The following is a 20,125-nucleotide window of genomic DNA, read 5'->3' as shown; positions in this document are numbered from 1 at the left end:
ACTCAGTTAGCACTTGGCAGTTAGTCAGTTAGCACTTGTGCATGTCGTCTCCTCTTGCCCTGTACGAAAGCGCTGCTTCTTCACCCACCTGTGTACCAACTAGGCCGAATTAGCACACTGTTGAAGTATGCCACATTTCATAATGTAGCTTCTTGACACCAGGGCCTGCACTATCCGAACTTCCAATTGCATCAGATATGTCCGTGGTTGGTCAGTGCTGTTGTGGTCTGTGTCATTAGTGTCATTTCCGGTCATGAGGGAGTGGGCTGCAGAGTGCGGTGAAATCGGGACATGCTCTTGTGCAAGAGAATGCGATCATCTCTGGCAGTGTTCCTTCATGTGTACCATTAGTTACAATTTTCTCTTTAACTGATTAGTCTTTTGGCGTAACGCACATGTTGCGAGGTTGTTCAAACATTATAACCTAACAATATAGATAGTCAGTGTTTGCCTTCAAGGTGTGTTGACCTCAGAGCAAGATTGACAGGAGTGCCAAGTCCACCACTGTGCAATGCATTCGCTTGGGAGAACTTCTGAAACACAGACACGGTGCGCTTAGCTTATCTCTTTGCTCTCTTCCCCTCCGGCTCCCCTTCGGTACCTGGCAGAATTTTCCCTTTGCATAGTGCAGTCTGCCGAGGCGTGAGGCAATTGTTTAACAGCTTGCTTCCTTGTGTGGATGCGCTACAGGTAGAGGTCGGCGACAGCGCATACCCGGCAAGGCAGCGTGTGGTGACTGGGGGCCGTCTGTTAGAAACTAGGGCGCTCGGCGTCTCGATTCGACGGCATTCAAAAACAAAGATATGTCCCCTTCAGTCACGAATTATGATAGACTGTCGATAAATTTATGCAATTTACATAACTTTATGCCAAGGGGCTGCTGACTCCCTTAAGAGCAAGTCAAGGTCGTAGAATGATTGCATTTTATTGCGATAGCAATTATATGGACACTCAAAAGCAGATTTCTGTCGTCGCCGTCACCGTGAGGTTCCGTATGACGTCAATGGAGATGAAATCGTCGCCGCGCGCCGAACGCTGTATGTGCGAGTGAAAGAGCGCGAGGGGCGCGCGCTTTCATGGGGAGTGAACGCACGGCGGAGAACAAACGCGCATTCTGCGTCGTGCTCGCTTAAAGGCTGCAGAAGTAGGCGTCTCTTTCCTCCTTTACAATCACCATATATGTAGAGCAAACGCGCCTTCTTCCGACGCGCGTGGGGGAGGGAAGGGAGGCGACGTTTAGCTGCGGCACCAAGTGCCTATTTATATCAGAGGCTCCGGCAACTGTCACCAACGCCGCACGCATTTTGAGCGAACGCGGGCAAAACGCCGACGGCGTCGACAACAGTTCTGCGTGTTGCCGGTGCTGCTGCATGTGCAAGTTTATACAGCTGATAAAGCTAATATCATTACTCCGTATAGCTCTCTACAAATTTGCTATCGCAATTGATGCTTCGCCTTTCAGGTGAAACTGCGACAACTTTTTATGATGAGTCACTATAATTACAAAGTGATTAGGTATCTAATTATGGTGCACTCAGTAATGATACGTTTCCTCGTAAAAATGAATTGAATCACTAGCACAAATTACTTGTACAAGTTTATTGGTAGCAAGCATTACTAGAAAAAAAAATTACTCCATCTCCCGCTAAAGGGAACCATGTGTGGATGCGAACCATGTGTGATGTGCGCATGTATTTTGAGTATGCATAAAAAAGGCGGGTTTTCTTGCAATAAACATTCAGTTGGCAGTCAGCGCTTGTCCTGTGGTCTTCGTTCCTTTCTCGTCCTTGTTCATTACGCGCTGTTACTTCATACCTTCGCTCAACTATGAACCAACTAGCCCTCATCAAGTTGTTACTGATGCGAAGCAGTGGGGAGATGGTTTCGTGGCAGCGGCCCGAGCGCTCATCGCGGCGCTGCACAGGAGAGAGAATGAGGCGTGCGTGCTCCGTCATTTTCATGCCACGGAACTACCGTGGCGCCCCCAGCGGAGTATGCAGCTGTCGCACCACCTGTCGTGCGCGCCGCTCCAAATTCTTAGAGGAGAGAAAGGGGGAGCGTAGGAGAGAGAGACGGAGAAGGGACGCACATGCGCTGTGGGGGGTGCGGGACGCCGCGGGAGGGACGGACAAAGCCCCCATCTTAAGCTGCTTCGCATCTAAAAAAATATTTCGCAACTGCTACTGAAATGTCTCATGTTACACCTCCCGCCAAACACTGTAGTGCCTTCTCCAAAGTGATCTTCGGTAGTGATAGGTTTTTCTCAGAAATAAAATGAAGGTACTTGAGGTAAGCTGGACATTCGCTTTACCTTAAGCTTAATTTTTGTGGTCTATTCAATGGAAGTACTAGTCTTTCACGTCTAAACGTCTGCGAATGACGCTGAATTAAAAACGGTAATAAAGGGCACCCTTGCATTGAAACCTTCTTTTCACCATCTTCCGACATTGCTCAAGACCATTTTCTTAGTTTATGTCATAGTTTGCACTCCTCATTTCCTTTCTTCCCCAATTTTTGTGCTTAATTTTTTGTTTGCTCCGTTTTCTTGTACTAATCCACATCACCTCTCCTTAGTAAATTTCCTGCATTGAGCCGTGAGGTTCAATAAATGGGGATGCATGATAGTCAAATAACAGTGGCAGCGTTCAGTACACTGAGGCCACATTATGTAAGGATATTTTTTTTTTGCGTTTCCTTACTGGCTCTCATGTCAATGCTTGCACTTCAGCACGCTATCCAAGCAGCGTCCGAGTCAGTGGTTTCTTCCCCATTTGACACAGGTGTGGTCGTTTGGGTGCAACGATGAGGGTGCTCTGGGACGCCAGACATCAAGCCTGGATGGCAGCGAGACGACGCCGGGAATCGTGGAGCTCCCAGAGCCGGTTGCCCAACTGACAGCAGGCGACTCCCACTCAGCCGCTCTCACCGTTTCTGGAAAAGTGTACCTGTGGGGCAACTTCAGAGACTCCCGAGGACAGATGGGCCTTGTCACCGAGGGCAAGGCCGAACAGGCGCCAAAGCTGGTCGTCTCGGACATTCTCCAGGCAGGATTTATTTCTGGTGCCCCGTATTTACCGAATTCTGAAGTTCGGCCCATTTTACACAAAAAGAGGGTTCAAAAATTGCTTGCACTTCAGAATAGACCGATTTAACTAGTTTCACTGTGCAAGCGATGCAGTAAAATCATTGTCTGTACAGTTGAATCTCGATAATTCGAACTCGAAGGGGCCCGAAAATTTGTTCGAATTAAAAAAAGACCGAATTAAAGGAAGGACTTATTTTTGAAGTATTCATGCACCACAGCACGACGTACGAACGGTGCGAGTCGTGAAATATCGCGGCGCGCAAACACATAGCGGCCGAGGGCCACGAAACGGCCCACGTTGGCCAACGCTCGCTTCCCGATAACGACAGAAAACGAAACTTCAGGGAGCGGGCGGCGCCGGCCCGGCGATAAGCGTGCGTGGGGACCGTCGAAGGTGAGAAAGTAGGGCGGCAGAGAGGCGGATTAGGCCTCGGCAACCCCGTTGCTTCGGTGGCACTTCGGGGGCTCCCCTCGCACTCCCTCTGAACTCCCTCATAGCTCCCTCACCTTCGACAGTCTCCGTGCGTGCCCGCCGCCGGCCCGGCGCCAGCTTAGCCCGCGAAACTTAGCCTGCGAAAATGAAACTTTAGGGAGCAGGCTAAGCTGGCGCTGGGCCGGCGGGAATGGTGCCGCCGCCACGGTGCCAGCTTAGCCTGCTCCCTAAAGTTTCGTTTTCTGCCGTTGAAGCGAGCGCGTTGGCCGGCGTGGTTAGTTTCATTGGCCGGACTGGGCCTCCGCCATTGCGACGCAGAAACGGCGAGAGCGTGAAATTTCCGCCGCGGTTCTTTTTCTCCGCGCGGCGTTGAGGGGTTTGCCTCAGCTTTTTGGAGCAAGGCCGGTCGGAGGCGCTGCCACGTGATTTGGTGCGCTGCTGAGAGCCTTGTTGGTGCGCGGTATGTTCGAATTAACTGTCGCAAATGCATTCGTGTTCGAATCACCGGGCATTTTCGCCCATTGGAATACACACAACTTTGATGGGACCACAGCGTCAGTTCGAATAAACCGGAAGTTCGAATTGAGCGTGTTTGAATTAACGAGATTCGACTGTAGTTGTATTCTTTAGCGGGTCAAAGGGCAACTATGGTATGAAGCATGTGTTTGTACCATAACAATGATAAACCTCTTAAGATCAAAAAGCAGAGATGCGAGAGTAGTAACATTTGGTAGGAGTTGAGTTTAGCACACGCACTACCTATAACTTCCCCCTGCAATTTTTTGGAAAAATGTGCAATGGCATTTTTTTTTCGAATTCACTTCAGTAGAAGGAAAGAAGCATGTACTACTGTCATCGTGGTGCCGACAGGGTCGCTGTGCATGCGCTTTAAATGTGAAGTCAGTTTCTCGATTACCTGATTGATGACATGGATGTGATCCATCGTAGAATATCCCTTCCTGAAGCCTGAAAGCAAGCTAATGGGCCTATAATTTTTCAATTTTCTAACGTCTCCCTTCTTATGGATTAGTATAATGTTGGCATTCTTCCAGTTCTCTGGTACACTTGAAGTTGTGAGGCATTGCGTATAAAGGGCCACAAGATTTTCAAGTATGAGGCCTCCCTGCTGCATGCAGTCCAATAATATTGGGCTCGCATGTTTACAGGAGCCTTGTTAATAGAATGGCAACGTTTTTCTACTATGTCCAAACTGTTTCAGGACTCCTTTAGTTCGTCTGACGAGACCGACAAAATTTATCCAATTATCCGGCGCATTGAATCAGTCATAGAGGCATTGCGTAATCAAGTACAGGAGGCATATGTGAATAGCTTGGCAAATATCTACAAGGATTCCACAGCTACCTTGGTTCTCCACAAGAAAAGTAGAAAGTTACCTATCAAGAAAGGGGTCAGGCAAGGAGACACAATCTCTCCAATGCTATTCACTGCATGCTTAGAAGTATTCAAGTTCTTAGACTGGGAAGGCTTAGGAGTGAGGATCAACGGCGAATATCTCAGCAACCTTCGATTTTCAGATGATATTGTCCTATTCAGCAACAACGGGAACGAATTACAACACATGATTGAGGACTTTAACCAAGAAAGTGTAAGCGTGGGGTTGAAGATTAATATGCAGAAGACAAAGATAATGTTCAATAGCCTGGCAAGGGAACTGAAATTCAGGATCGCCAGTCAGCCTCTAGAGTCTCTAAAGGACAACGATTAGGCCAATTACTCACAGGGGACCCTGATAATAAGGAAATTTACGGAAGAATAAAATTGGGTTGGAGTGCATACGGCAGGCATTGCCAAATCCTGACTGGGAGCTTACCACTGTCGCAGAAAAGTGTACAATCATTGCATTCTACCGGTGCTAACATATGGGGCAGAAACTTGGAGGTTAACAAAGAAGCTTGAGGACAAGTTAAGGACCGCACAAAGAGCAATGGAACGAAAAATCTTTGGAGTAACGTTAAGAGACAGGAAGAGAGCGGTGTGGATCAGAGAGCAAACGGGTATAGCCGATATTCTTTGACATTAAGAAAAAAAAATTGAGCTGGGCAGGCGATGTAATGCGTAGGATGGATAACCGGTAGACCATTAGAGTTACAGATTGGATACCAAGAGAAGGGAAGCGCAGTCGAGGACGGCAGGAAACTAGGTGGGCTGACGAAGTTAGAAAATTTGCAGGCGCAAGTTGGAATCGGCTAGCGCAAGACGGGTACAGTAAAAGCTCGATGATACGATCACGGCTAATACGAATTTCCGGATGATACGAAGTTTTCTGTGGTCCCGGCCGAGCCCCATTACTTTGCAACGTGCTAGAGAACGGTTGTTATGAATCGATTTTCAGCCTGCATCGGTTGATACGAATAAACGCCGCCCCACCGACGGCCGCGAAAGAGAACAGCGCGCAGTCATGCGCTTTCTCTCTTTTGGTGCGGAGGCGCGGCGCCGGATAGCGCGGACTCCGCGACTGGGCGCGAAGAGTTTGAAGCGGTGGCGCTTCAAGAAATAAATGCTTTTTACGTACATGTGCCTGAGTGAGTTCACCTCTGACTCTTTAATTTAGCTACAGTCGAATCTCGTTAATTCGAACACGCTTATTTCGAACCTACCGCGCACTGACAATGCTCTTAGCAGCGCGCCAAATAACGCGGCGGCGCCTCCGACCGGCATTGCTCCGACACCGCCGTAGAGCAAAAGCTCAGGAGAGACCCCTCAATGCCGCGCGCGAAGGAACGGGGGAAAAAAAGAACCCGCGGCGGAAATTTCCCCCTCTCTCAAATTGCAAGGTCGCCGTTTCTGCATCGCGCCGGAACAAGCGTGTACGTGTACGACTAGAGTGTTCTAGACAACCGTATTCTAGCACACACTAGTGCCGACGTCTCAGCCACGCGGATAAAATGGCAGTGAACCCTTCTTTATTTTCTAGTCACATGTTGACCTTGCACGCTGCGGCAGCAGCGCAGAGAGAAGCAGCGGCGGAGGCACAGTCGGGCCAACGAAACTGCCACGCCCGCAAACGCTCGCTTCCCGATAACGGCAGAAAACGAAACTTCAGGGGGCGGCTAAAATAAGCTGGCGCCAGCACGGCGGCGGGCGCGCACGGAGATGTGCGCACAGAGTCGAAGGTGGGAGAGCTACGAGGGAGTTGAGAGGGAGGGCGAGGGGAGCCACCGAAGCGGCGGAGTTGACGCGGCCAAATCCGCTTCCCTGGCGCGCCCTCCTCCCTCACCTTCGACGGTCTCCGCGGGCACCCGTGTGCCGGCGCCGCCCGCTCGCTCCCTGAAACTTCGTTTTCTGTCGTTATCGGGAAGCGACCGTTAGCCGGCGTGGGCAGTTTCGTGGCTCGCGCTTGCTATGCGCTTGCGCGCCGTGATATTTCACGACTCGCACCGTTCGTGCATCGTGCTATGGTGCACAAATACTTCAAAAATACGTCCTTTTAATTCGAACAAATTTTCGGGCTCGAGTTCGGATTATCGAGATTCGACAGTAGTTTTAATTGTGTTTCAATGATACGAATTTCGACTAATACGAATATTTTTCGTGACCCCGTGAGATTCGTATCATCAGCTTTTACTGTAATTGGAGATCACATAAAGAGAAAAGAGACCTTCGTCTTGCAGTGGACATAAAATATAGGCTGATGATGCAGCAGGGAATTTACAATCTTGGGTCAAAAGCAACGAAAAATGGCTTGCTTGGCTTCCGCAGTGTCGTCGTGCGGTGTCGCTGCAAGCAGCTGGACCCACAACTGCTATTGGCTGATTTCGTGATTGTGAGAACATTCTCTGTAATAAGCTTATTGCTCACTTGAGTTAAATAAATGAAATGTATGTCTGCGATCTCGGACAGAATAACCCATTTCATATTCAAACTGCCGATGTAACGACAGTTGCGTGTTGCTGCATCTTCTGCGCGTGGTCTCGGAGATGAAAAGTGCAGCATAGATACCGCGACTGTCACGGGGTGCCACCACGAACAGTATCTCATTCAACTTTTGGAGGGGGCGGGGGGGGGGGGTGGCATTGGTCCCTTTCACCCCTTTGCCTAGCTTCCACTGTGCTAGTTGCTGGTGGAAATTAAAGGAGACTGGAAGACGCTGACTTGTCCAATAACTGCGTCTGACTTCACTTGTGCTTGAAGGATTTGGAAATTTTTGCGGCAGGAGATTCTTGAGGTGACGTAATGTAATTCTGTGCTTAGTTAACAAAGGGTTTCAGGGCCCCTTTAACGAAAATCGACTGTACTTTCTTGTGTAAACAAGATAAAAACAAGAGTGCCCGCTGTTTGAAGGCCTTTGAAATATTGGTAGAGGATGGTCAGCTTTTCTAGCTACCAGTGAAGTGGCATGTACTTCGCTGCTGAGTCGCTAAATTCTTGGCTCAAAGGCTTTCAAAAAGGCCTGTGTGACACTGGCATAACTGAAGTGAGGTAGCATGCTATTTATTTGTGCCGCTCGGTCTCAAGCATTCGTTGCTTGCTTGACGCAGATTGCCTCTGGCAGCGATCACGTAGTGATGCTGACGGTCAAGGGCAACATGCTCACCATGGGATGCGGTGAGCAAGGACAGCTGGGACGAGTGCCTATGCGACCTGGTGCCTCGCGTCGAGCATGCTCCGCTCCTCTAGACCTGCTGAAGCCCACCGAAGTCTCCATATCGAAACCTAGTGGTAAGTAGACATGCGAGCTGAATTTACTTTGTTATATCCATTACTTTACCATCAATTTTTTTTTTTTTTTTCATTCCTGTTCAGAAAAAAATGACTTAGTTCTATTTCAACTCCAAACTAAACAAATAATGGTTCAAAGCTGTTTCAACAGGTTTGGTTGTTTGTGTAACCTAATATTTATAGGCAAAACACCATAAACTTTTTTCCTGTAAAAACAGTGCTCTTGTGCTACATGCAAAGGCTCAACTAAATGGTACGCGTGCTGCACTTAGGCCACGGACGTGACACTTAAATCTGTTTTTCGGACCAAAGTGCTGCCAATTTGTAACTGCTGATGCTAGCATCAGTGCGTTCACTTAGCGTTTTCAAGGCCGATTCCATATATAACGAACTACTGATACAACCACTTTTCGTGGAACTAGTGAGTTCATTATAAACGGGTTCGACTGTATTAAGAATCATTGCGTTTTACTGATTGACTTAAATTTCTAGTGTTTTCATTAACTACGCTGGAACTGTACTGTCGTGCTTTTATGCACGAGGTCGTGAGATCAAATCCCTGCCGCAGCGGCCGCATTCCAGTGGGGCGAAATGCAAAACGCCAGTGTCCCATGCCATTCCCCGTGTTGAAGATCCCCTGGTGGTCAAAATCAATCCGGAGTCCCCCACTAAATGTGCGTCATAATCAAAGCATGGTTTTGGCACTTAAAACACCGTAATTAAATTCAGTTCAGAACTGAATTATATCTAGTTGCTCTAATATTTCATTTAATTCATTTCCTTCAATGTGCACATACACAGTGCGCAGAAAAATGTTAGGCCAGTAGCCGGAGCTAGTTTAGGCCTGTATTTTTGTCTAATTTGCAGCAGAAAAAAAACGAACAATACTTTTGAAAATATTGTAAGCTATAACACATAATCATCATGTATGTAAGTAAAAATAATTGTAAAACGACATGAAACTAAGGCATTATTATTATCACACAAAGCCGTCTAACGCAAATCTTAAATAAAACCAAAAGTGCTGTGTGTAAAAACTAAACGCACGACAGAAACAAGCGATTCAAGTATATGCGTATTGTCGTTTTGTGCAATTTTAGATCGCTCAATCTTTGTGCAATAAAATCTTTTAATGGTGTATGCAAAGTTGGTTGCCATTTTTGATCGCCTAGTGGCACCCACTTAATATTTTTTCCCATTCAGTTTGCGCTGATCATTTCTTCGTGCACATGTGACTGTCTGCCTGCCCAGGTCTTGCAAGAGACTGGCAGTATTGAAGATAAAGCAGATAATTAAATAAATTAGCCACCAGCCGAGTTCCTAACCCTTGCTTGTTTTCCTCGCCTTGGATTGTCTGTGTTGTTTACCGCTGGTATCTATTGTTGCATAATGTCCAGGCTGCAGGACACGATCCTTTGACAGGATATGGGCTGGTGCATATGCCACATATGCACGGCTTCGTGAAACTGGCCAGCTGTACGGGTTCGGTCTAAACAACTACCACCAGATGGGAGTGCAGGCACAGAGGTCAAACGACAATTCCCAAATAATACCTGTGCCTCGACCACTCACCTCCTGTCAAGGACATAGGTAGGTCATTTGTTTCTGTACTGTCAAGCCTGGTTACAACGAACAAGCTTATTGGCAAAGAATAACCTGCAGCGGTGGCTTAGCTTCTATGGAGTTGTGCTAAGTGTGTCGTCGCGGGATCTAATCCCGACCATGGCGGCCACATTTCGGCAAAAACGCCCTTGTCCTGTGCATTGGGGGTATGTTAAAGATCCCCTGATGGTCAAAATTAATCCGGAGTCCCCCACCGTGCCTCATAATCAAACCGTGGTTTCTGCATGTAACCCCAGAATTCAATTCAAGCAAAGAATAGTTTGATACAGTCACCGACTAATAATTCAGACACCGATAACATGGTCATGCTTGATAGTTTGGACTGCTCTGTGGCGCCGCCACTAATCCCAAAGAGTAAGGATGACCAAAATTTTGGACATCTTGCCAGCGCGCTGTGCGACAATTCAGACTCCAACTGCACGACCGCATGCTAATTTGGGCACAGAGCTGAGAAGAAATAGCACTTTCTTTTTTCATATGTTGCCGGCATGGTCGACGCTGTGTCACCAGCACTTCCTCGAAACTGAAACTAGCGAAGCCTAGTCGATCTAGTAGTTGTCAATAAAGATTCGGTGCATGCATTGACTGTGCTTGCATCTCTGTAGTGACAGCGTGACAGTAGTCGAGATAAAGGCCTCGATTTTGTATCAACGCCTTCCGCTTGGTTCCATGCCACTCTTTGTTCATGGCTGATTGATCCTGTTGATGGCACGTGCAGAGCGTTGCTCTGACCACCGATGAAGCATAAATAAGGAATATGTAGCATGAAAGGCACTGCTAGAAATCATGGCGACGGGATGTCTAAGCTAGTGTTTCCCAAACTTTACCAGTACACGGCCCCATTTAGTAGTACCAAGCCTACCATGACACCCTCCCCCCCCTTCACCTTTTTAAACCTTCTGAAAATTTAGTTTTTCAGTGACACATTTAAATTTATTGAGAAAATTAATCCCATCCGAGGCATCTATGAAAATGTACTTTTTAGGAGGCTTGTTTACTTTTTCAATGACGCACATGCATTTACATTTTAATAAACCCTGCTCTTTGGCTTCGAAAATTGGCCCAAATATCATTTTCTGTCCCAGTGCATTTATTCTTGATTGATTTAGCCTTTGCCACAGTCGCCTGCAAACATGTTCTCAAATGCTGCGGCTGCAAAAGGCATTGACAGCGGACGGGGACGGTTCACTGAGTGCCGCGCTAGACACCCTATATGTGCGCACTTCCAACCACCACCAACGTGCGCTTTTGACACGCCACCGTCCTGGTGGATGCGGTCTTGGCACAAATTTTGGAAATTTCTGACTCCTTGCAGCACACCTCTCTAGATTAGGACTCCACCTGCATGACAGTGTGCCAATCTGGCCACAGAAATAAGAAAATAGTCGTTTTGGTGCTGGGCTGGTTCACGATTTTTCTGCATCCTCCCTACTGACGGTGCAGACGTGCAGGTGCTAAGCAGCAGCACAGCAAAACGATGCAGCTCGCATGCTTAATTGCCATTGAAACCACTCTTACTTGCTTCTGCCGCGTCTATGCAACGCGAGGTGTGGAATCCTGACCTTACCTGCTGTTCGGGACCTCTCAACCTGATACAGGCGGCGCACTTTAGGTGGACAAAACATAATGCCAGCAACCGTGTCTGCACCTCATTGTTTGTTTCATTTGTCGCTTTGTACCTGCAATGCTGAAGTTGAGCTGCAGAATTTCCTCACTTGTCTCTTGTGCAACGCCGTGAACCAGTTTACAGTGGTGCAGGTGAATCGAACAAACCTGATGTGACATGCAGCGCACCCAGGATCTCTGCAAGGGGGAGGGCTGAATTTTTGTGTGTGTGTGTGGGGGGGGGGAAGCAAGCACTTTGCATAATATGCAATTTCCTCGCTTTTAGCCAGAGGAATCCAACAGCAAATAAAAATGCCAAATAATTATAATAATATAATGAAACCAAGGATGATGACTATGTTTATTTCTTCAGCGTTTTACTCAAAGTAATTTAGGCGTGAATAAATACAAGACAGTGATAGTGTTTTTTGTTAATCAGGAAAATTCGACCTCAAGCCATCTCCTGAATTGTAATGACAATGTGAACAGAGCACTGAAGGTACACGTTGGACTGGTGGGGCTGGACGCAGGGGGGTTACAACACCCTCCCCCCTCCTCCCCCCCCATCGGTGCACCACTGGTGACATGTTTCTGTTCTCTCAGGTGGCAGCTTGTCAGCGGAGGCCAGCACCACACACTGCTCCTGAGCGAAGAAGGCTCAGTTTTCACCCTCGGCCGCAAGGACTACGGTCGGCTTGGACTTGGGGCGTCCATGCCTGCAGCTAATGAAGACCAGGAGACCCCTGCCCAAGTGCCTGGCCTCTCTGGCTGCGTGGATGTCTCATGTGGCGAGGCAGTTTCATTTGCCATTGATGGTGAAGGTTGGTCTATGTTGAAATATATATATATATATCATTTTCATGAGGGTGTTAAGTTAAGCAAGAAGCACAGAAACAGCATCTTAATTAGTTGCAACATCGACACTTCCTTATGGAAAATAGGTGGTCGTCTCGGCCTTCCTCTTCTTGCAAAATTGTGCTGCTAAAAGCAAATTTTGCAAGCTTGCTTGTGCTTCCCTTCTCTGCTTCATTCAAAACCTAGACTTTCGTCACCAGGTGAAGCGTGCAATAAGCCACAAGTTTCCACAATTTCAGTAGAACCCAGTTTTATTTTTCGACGGACCGCGGGAAAAAAAAGCTTAACGGCCGAAAAAATGTAACTGGAACCTGCCGTGGTTGCTCAGTGGCTATGGTGTTGGGCTGCTGAGCACGAGGTCGCGGGATCGAATCGCGGCCATGGCTGGCCATATTGCGATGGGGGCGAAATGCGAAAACACCTCTGTACTTAGATTTAGGTGCACGTTAAAAAACCCCAGGTGGTCAAAATTTCCAGAGTCCCCCACTACGACGTGCCTCATAATCAGGTCGTGGTTTTGGCACGTAAAACCCCATAATTTAATTTAATTAGTAACAGGAAGGCCCCGAATTGCCATAGCAACGTCGGAAACAGTTCAGAGTGGCTGGCACTATTATTAGACTGTTGCAGTGTTTTTATTGTGACCGGAGGTGGCGTGTGTGCTGATTTGTAATTAAGCGACACGTACAGTGTAGACCTCTTATAACGCAAGTCGCTGGAGTCGCGAATATCCGCACTATAAGCGGTACCGCACTATAACCAAAGCAACAATTTTCAAGGCCCGCACATATGCAAAACATGTGCACCGAGCTGCCACGTGTATGCGACAGTCGAGGAATGCGGCTAGAACGTTTGCATTCAATTTAGTCGAATCTCGTTAATTCAAACCAAATCACGCGGCGGCACCTCCGACCGGCATTGCTCCAGCACCGCCATGGAGTAAAAGCTTAGGAGAGACCCCTCAATGTTGCGCGCGAACGGGAAAACAGAAAAGAAAGAAAAAAAAATGCGGCTGAAATTTCACCCTCTCTCAAATGGCAAGGTCGCTGATTCTGCGTTGCGCCGGAACATGCGTGTACGCGCAGACGTCTCAGCCACGCTACCGTAGCCACGTGTAGTTGCCGAGGCGAAATCCGCTTCCCTGCCGCCCTTCTCCCTCACATTCCACGGTCTCCGCGTGCACCCCTCACCGTGATGTGCCGGCGCCGCCCGCTCCCTGAAGTTTCGTTTACTGCCGTTATCGTGAAGCAGGCGTTGGCAGTTTCGTGGCGGTCGCTCGCTATGCGCGCCGTGATATCTGACGACTCGTACTCAAGATTCTGGTTTCAGCCTCACTGGCTGTTCGTTCGCATCACGTGCCCTTCTCCTCCACTTCGTCTCTCTTTCTTCCTCGAGCACTCCTTGGGGCGCCCTTTTGAGGGAAGCGTTCGCTGTCTTCGCCGACTTCCGTGCTTCCCAGGCAGCCGCACTGTAACCGGCATTTCGTTTCCCGTAACTGCACTATAAGCGATACGTGTATACATGGAGTGCTATGGGAAAATTAACGGGAGCCTGAAAAGACCGCACTATATCCGGTCCTGCACTATAAGTGGTTACGTTATGAGTAGTCTATACTGTACTATGTTATTTTTTTACTACTTTTTTCCGTTACTGTTCTGCGACAGTGGCCCCTTCCCATTTTAATATGCTTCACTGCATGACACAACTGTATTGCATGCAAAGCTAACTTTCGGCAACCATCGACACGCTTATTGGCACTAACGATCACGTACTTCCATCATTCTGGGGTGGGGCCGCAGTATGGCAAGAGCATCGCACGCTTAATGCGAAGACGTGGGATCGTTCCCCACCTGCGGACAGTTGTTTTTTTCATCCATTTTCATTTCTATTAATTCATAATTTCTTTAATTCAATTATACCGTGAAAACCTGCGTATAATACAAGGTTTTTTTTCTAAATTTTACCATGTAAAATTTCTGCCTCGTGTTATATGCGGATCCCAAAATTTTCAGCCTAAAATTTGAAGTATCTGTTTCGTTTTTGCTCACTGCTATCATGCGGGCCAACGCTCGCTTCCCGATAACTGCAGGAAACGAAACTTTGGGGAGCGGGCGGCGTCGGCACGGCGACGGGCGCGCGCTCCATGATGACATTGTGATGGCTCTTTTAACGGACTGTGAGACTCGCGTAACACCTTTGCTTGCCGTAAAGCGTAAGAAATCCAGGCTGACCGACTTCTGGAAATAACTTCTGGTAAGCGCAAGCTTGCCGTCTTTGTCATAAATATGCAGTGAAATTGTGATACTAATTCAAACCGCTGCACGGTGCCGACATGTGAGCCACATAATGAGTGTTTCGCGATCGGCCGGGCACCCGCATTTGGTTTGGCATTGGCCACAATATACGAAAAATGCTGTAACAGTGGCGCGAAATGCATTCTCTCGTGAAGTTGACACTTTATCGACTGCCTTCGGTACGTCTCAACCTTTGCCCCCACGCCATCGTGAAGATCTCCCGGATGATGGTTTCGTTCGCGGCTTTTGCTGTTTGGCGTACGTATATACATACCAATTTCGCATCAACGAAGTTCTGCCACAACGAAATTTTTCGTGTGTCCCGTGAATTTTTTTGTAGCGGGACTTGACTGTACGTTCCGTTGCACTAGGCCTTGAAGAAAAGTTACCTGTTATGTACAGTATTTCACACTTAGGGGAAAACTAGAAGCGCACGAGCGCTGGAGTAGGGTGCCGGCAGCAGCTCACGCAGGCACAGACGCTCGAGGTGTGTTATCTTGAACCGGGTCGACTGCTACGGCGGCGCGTGCTGGCCCCATGGTCGGGAAGCGTGCTTCTGTCAAGGGCAGTGCACGGATTTCATTGTTACTGCGGGCACTTAGCCGATATTCTTAAGCAACGTTGAGCGACGCCAACCTCTGAGCCTTCATTGGCGATAATGGGGTTCTACGAACTTCTTTTACAGCATCCTTCGTTTGTTCTTTCGAAAGGCCCGGGCACTGACTGCGTGTACGAAAACAAAGCACTCAACAATAATAACCATGCGGGTCAAACACGATTAACACCTGTCTGGTTAATGAACTATTGTCGAGAAGAATCGCTTCCAGCTCATTGTCTTAACCTAAAGCATTCCTTTATTCGTATCGTTTGTTTCATCTTGTTTGACCCGCATAATTATTGTTGAGTGCTCTGTTTTCCTTTCGCGTCGAATAAAGACCCAGAAAGTTGCATGCACATTTTGGTCTTTTTCTTGTCGCTGCGTATTACGGTAGCACACACAGTGAAGAAATATACATGCACGCACTCAGTACCCCGGTCTTTCGAAAGCAGGACCCAGATGAACGCCTTTGCAGGTCAAATCGCCTGCAAAGGTGATTTGTAAAAATTGTTCTTCCGATATATCTGAAATGGAGTGTACATAGTTATACTGAGGCTTGACTCTCATTTCTGAATTGTAACCCAACTCTCTCTCTCTCTCTCGATGGTTTACTAACTTGCAGGACGCCTGCACTCCTGGGGCTTTGGCACAAATGGCCAGCTGGGCCATGGTGGCGACGACGATCTTTTCGAGCCAAAGGTGGTCGCAGGGAAGCTAGCAGGCAAGAAGGCGCTGGTCGTGTCTGGAGGTGGCCAACATGCCGTCATTCTCGCCACATGAGCATTTTTGTACGTGGCAGCACCACATTGACATTGAAAGTTTTAAAGATTTTAAAGTTTTATCGACTGATGCTAGAAGGCATGTTTATTACACAAAATGTCACCACCATCCCAACAGCACAAGGCAGTGTTCACATTTTGAATAAATCTGCTTCACTTACTGCCATTACCTTGGCGTCTGCGGTGGTGTCCTATTACTCGGCACAAGGTTGTGGGTTTGATTTTTTGTTAAGGAGATGCCAGGTAGGCATTGGAGTGGTAGATCTGGTTCCTCGACATCTTTGGAGAGAACGTACTGCGAAAAGCAAACACCCAGATTTCTACCTTCCAACTCGTTTTACTAAAACACTCTACACATGTTATTCAGTCTTGAAGCACAGATCCAGTCAGAAGAGTTTCAAGGTGCTTGCGACTCATTTTAAATATTTTCACGAGTGCTTTTGCTTTTTGATGCATGACCTTAGTGCCCGAAGGCGGTAGTATGCTGTGCATTGTTCTCACTTCTGGCAACACAAGCCACCTTTGAAGGCGAAAAACCGTCCGAGTACAGAAAATGCTATTTTCCTCCTGTGTGTTCCTGTATAGAAAGTTTGTCGCAGTTTTGAAATGCAAGTCAAACCTCGGTAATTATTTTATGTAATGAAATGAAGCTAAAATGTTTCTCACCATATAGCATGTAACGAATGTATGCTTACAGCGAATAAGGGATGTAATGAAGGTATTTGTGTCGGACGTGGTTTCGGCATAACATGGTGTGAATTCACCCGACTCCCGCCCACTAAGATTCATAACTTTTTTGCACAAGAAGCAAGCACCAGCATGTGCAGCTTGCACTCTGTCTTCATTTGAACAATGACCAGTGCCGCCTTTAGTTGAGCAAATGTGCATTGCAGAGAAGCGCACTTGAATAGGGCTTATGTATAACTTTTATATAACCCACTCAAAACGTGAAGCAGTCTCTTCAGATCACTGAAGGTGGAAGTGGCAATCCTGTGGTATTGTAAATATTGCGAACTAACTAGCCTGCCAATCAAGCCTACCCGCTGGGGTGGCTCACGAGCATCAGCTAAGGCGTTGCGCTGCTGAGCACGAGATCGCGGGATCAAATCCCGGCCATGGCGGCCACATTTCGATGAAGGCGAAATGCAAAAACGCTCGTGTGCATGCGTTGTAGTGCACGTTAAAGAACCCCAGGTGGTCAAAATTAATCCGGAGCCCTCCACTACGGCGTGCCTCATAATCAGAACTGGTTTTGGCACGTAAAACCCCAGAAAGAATGCCAATCAAGCCTGGTGGTTGAGGGCCAATGCAGTGATCGTGTCGCTGAAAGCTTCCAAGTTGGTCCTTCCAAGTGTTTGCTTTTCTTAGAAATGCAGTGGATGCACTCTTCCCTCTCATGTCATGTGTTGAGTGGAGGTGGGTTTTGGCAGCACGGTCATATTTTTGTATGTGTCGGTGGCAACGGTACCACGAGATTACACCGGCACAACGGGTTTCTATGACGCGAGTCTCCTTTTTTATGTCTGATCTGCTGCACTTCGCATGCGTTTTGAACAGGTTGCATAATTTGTTGTGCTTTCTGAGAACTGAAGTACCACAGCATAATTACTAGGTTGACAGCTGTCCAATAAAACCTAAATCGGTTTGGACTAGTAAAATAATCTCGGAACTCTTAAGTTTGTTACATTTGGTGGAGAAAAGGACATTTATTGCTGAAGAAAATGGAGGCCAAGCTTCTCGCTCTTGAATTTCACATCGAAGGTGCAGTGTCTGTATGCGAATTGTGACATTGGGATTTCTAATTATTTTCTGTGGCACTGATGTAAGTTTTCTGGGTGGACCAAAATCCTTTCTATGCTTGCGCGGCACTTGCATCCACTATTCCTCAAGCTTTCTGCAGCTGAGGTGTAGCTTTGGATCAGTAAATTGAGTCTGGAGAGCATGCGTGTGTAGGGTGTTTCAAATAAATGATATCGAGTGTACAGGTAAGTCTCTACTACTTTCATCACCAATGAATGGGACGGGGGAAGTCTGTGGCATGCTGGCCATGGCGGCCACATTTTAGATCCTGTTAGATCCTGATTCCTGTGTGGGTATCCCTCGGGGGGGGGGGGGGGCTTTTAGCTGGGAAGGAGATATGTAGTCCCGTCACTGTCAAGGCAACGGCAAAGCCCAACTTCTGCATCACTCTCCCACCACCTAGGTAACCGACACTGACATCCCACTACCTTCCGGCAAAGGACAAATAGTCCAGAGTGGAAGTATCCTTCAAAGAATTTGGTAGCCACAACTCCAACTTCTGCATCACTCTCCCACCACCTAGGTAACCAACACTGACATCCCACTACCTTCCGGCAAAGGACGAATAGTCCAGAGTGGAAGTATCCTTCAAAGAATTTGGCAGCCACAACTCCAGTTGAATGCTACAAAACGTGAATCATTGTTATTTGGTAGCGGATGGGCACTCGCTAACTGTGGTAATCTTCTGAATCGAAATCTACACTGCAAATTGTGCAGATGAAATATTAATATGACATTGCAATGTTAGGTAATGATTGTGTACAATTTTACATTGTTAGAATATGTGCTGTCGTGCTCAGTCTGAGCTACAACACGTGACTGCATTGGCACATGCTTTTGCGTTGTATTTCATAAATGAGCATGATAGTACAATTATGTACAGTGCTCAGCGATTGAAACGCAATACTCCGAACACGTGGTTGCCAGCACTTTTTACCCCACAGGAGGGCATGGGGGACACAGAGCCAATACAGTATTATATTGCACGAAAGTGAGAGTGTTTGCGATGTGTTATGACTGCATTTGGCCCCTTGGCGATTACCTAGCGCTCACCGATGATGGAAAAAGTGCCAATCACCATGCGTTTGAAGTATCAGTCAGTGAGCATTGTGTATTACCTTTATATATGTACATACAGGTATCCTACATCGTCCGTACGGTGCATTATTGTTAGACAAAATAGTTTTACAAAGTACAAGGCATAATTTCACATGGTTTGCACAAAAGTATGCGAAGACATCACAAAACACTTGAAATAGGCCAGTTTACTATCATACGTATAGGCCATAATTCATTACAACAGCATGAAAAAAAGAAAAGCACTAGTACAAAAGTTGGATTAGCATGAAACAAAATACAGCCGTAAACAGGCTTGGTAACGAGTGCAGTTTCATAGATGGCAGAAAATGAACTTCTGCAGAAGCCTGGAGAACCGATGTGTGGTGGCAAGCAGTTCCACGCGTGTATTGTTCTTGGAAAAAAAAAAAGACCGTTTTAAGGCATTGGTACAGCACACTAGAACGTGTTATTTACTCTGGTCTTATTAAGCATCTTCATAACCATGATTTCTTCATCCCGACCCAGCATGGATTTCGCATGGGATTATCCTGTACCACTCAACTTACTGAATTCATACATGACGTTGCACTCGGCTTTAACAATAGTACGCAGATAGATGCTGTTTTCATTGATTTCCGAAAGGCGTTTGACGTAGTCCCGCATGACTTTTGTACAAACTGTCATTTCTTGGCCTCCCCGATTCACTTTATGGTTGGCTTAAAGATTATTTGCATAAACGGCAGCAAAAAGTGGTTCTGAACGGTGCAACATCGAGAACGGTTAATGTTTTATCAGGTGTGCCTCAAGGGTCGGTCCTTGGGCCGTTGCTGTTCCTTATTTTTATCAATGATTTAAGTGAAGGCGGCGTTGTTTCAAATATCAGACTGTATGCGGATGATTGCGTTGTATACCATCCTGTGTCATGTGCCGAACATACGAGTGTGTTTCAGTTTGATGTCGAAAAATTATGTTCCTGGTGTGCTAAATGGAAGATGGATTTGAACGTAGCAAAGTGTTATCATGTTCAATTTACGAACAAAAGGAAAAAAGTGCCTAGTTCATACTCTCTAAATAATGTTTTAGTGCAATGCGTTGATGAAGTCAAATACCTAGGCGTCACTTTAACGGCGGTATTGGACTGGACATCCCACATTGACATAACAAGCGCTAAAGCGTGCCGCCTTTTGCACCTTTTCCAGAGGAACTTCAAGTATGCGCCCAAACCTTTGAAGGAAACTTTATATCTTACAAATATTAGGCCGATGTTAGAATACGCTTGCACAGCATGGGACCCCTTCACAAAAGTTCTCGAAG

General features: G+C 47.1%; 1 protein-coding gene across 1 annotated transcript in view; it reads left to right on the top strand.

The window, feature by feature from the left end:
• The window catches only part of LOC119465954 (regulator of chromosome condensation), a 28,452-nt gene extending 12,331 nt beyond the window's left edge, over positions 1 to 16,121 (top strand). Inside the window, exons 4-8 of the mRNA XM_037726435.2 lie at positions 2,781 to 3,044; positions 8,018 to 8,198; positions 9,596 to 9,788; positions 12,030 to 12,247; positions 15,796 to 16,121. Coding sequence (XP_037582363.1) covers positions 2,781 to 3,044; positions 8,018 to 8,198; positions 9,596 to 9,788; positions 12,030 to 12,247; positions 15,796 to 15,953 — 1,014 coding nt within the window. The 3' untranslated portion in view covers positions 15,954 to 16,121. The remainder of the gene's footprint in view (positions 1 to 2,780; positions 3,045 to 8,017; positions 8,199 to 9,595; positions 9,789 to 12,029; positions 12,248 to 15,795) is intronic.
• The last annotated feature ends 4,004 nt before the right edge of the window (positions 16,122 to 20,125 follow it).

The sequence above is a fragment of the Dermacentor silvarum genome, chromosome 10 (genome assembly GCF_013339745.2).
Source record: "Dermacentor silvarum isolate Dsil-2018 chromosome 10, BIME_Dsil_1.4, whole genome shotgun sequence".
In the NCBI taxonomy this organism is placed as follows: domain Eukaryota; kingdom Metazoa; phylum Arthropoda; class Arachnida; order Ixodida; family Ixodidae; genus Dermacentor; species Dermacentor silvarum.
The sequence above is the reverse complement of the archived record's forward strand: the minus strand, read 5'-3'. Positions and strand labels throughout refer to the sequence as shown.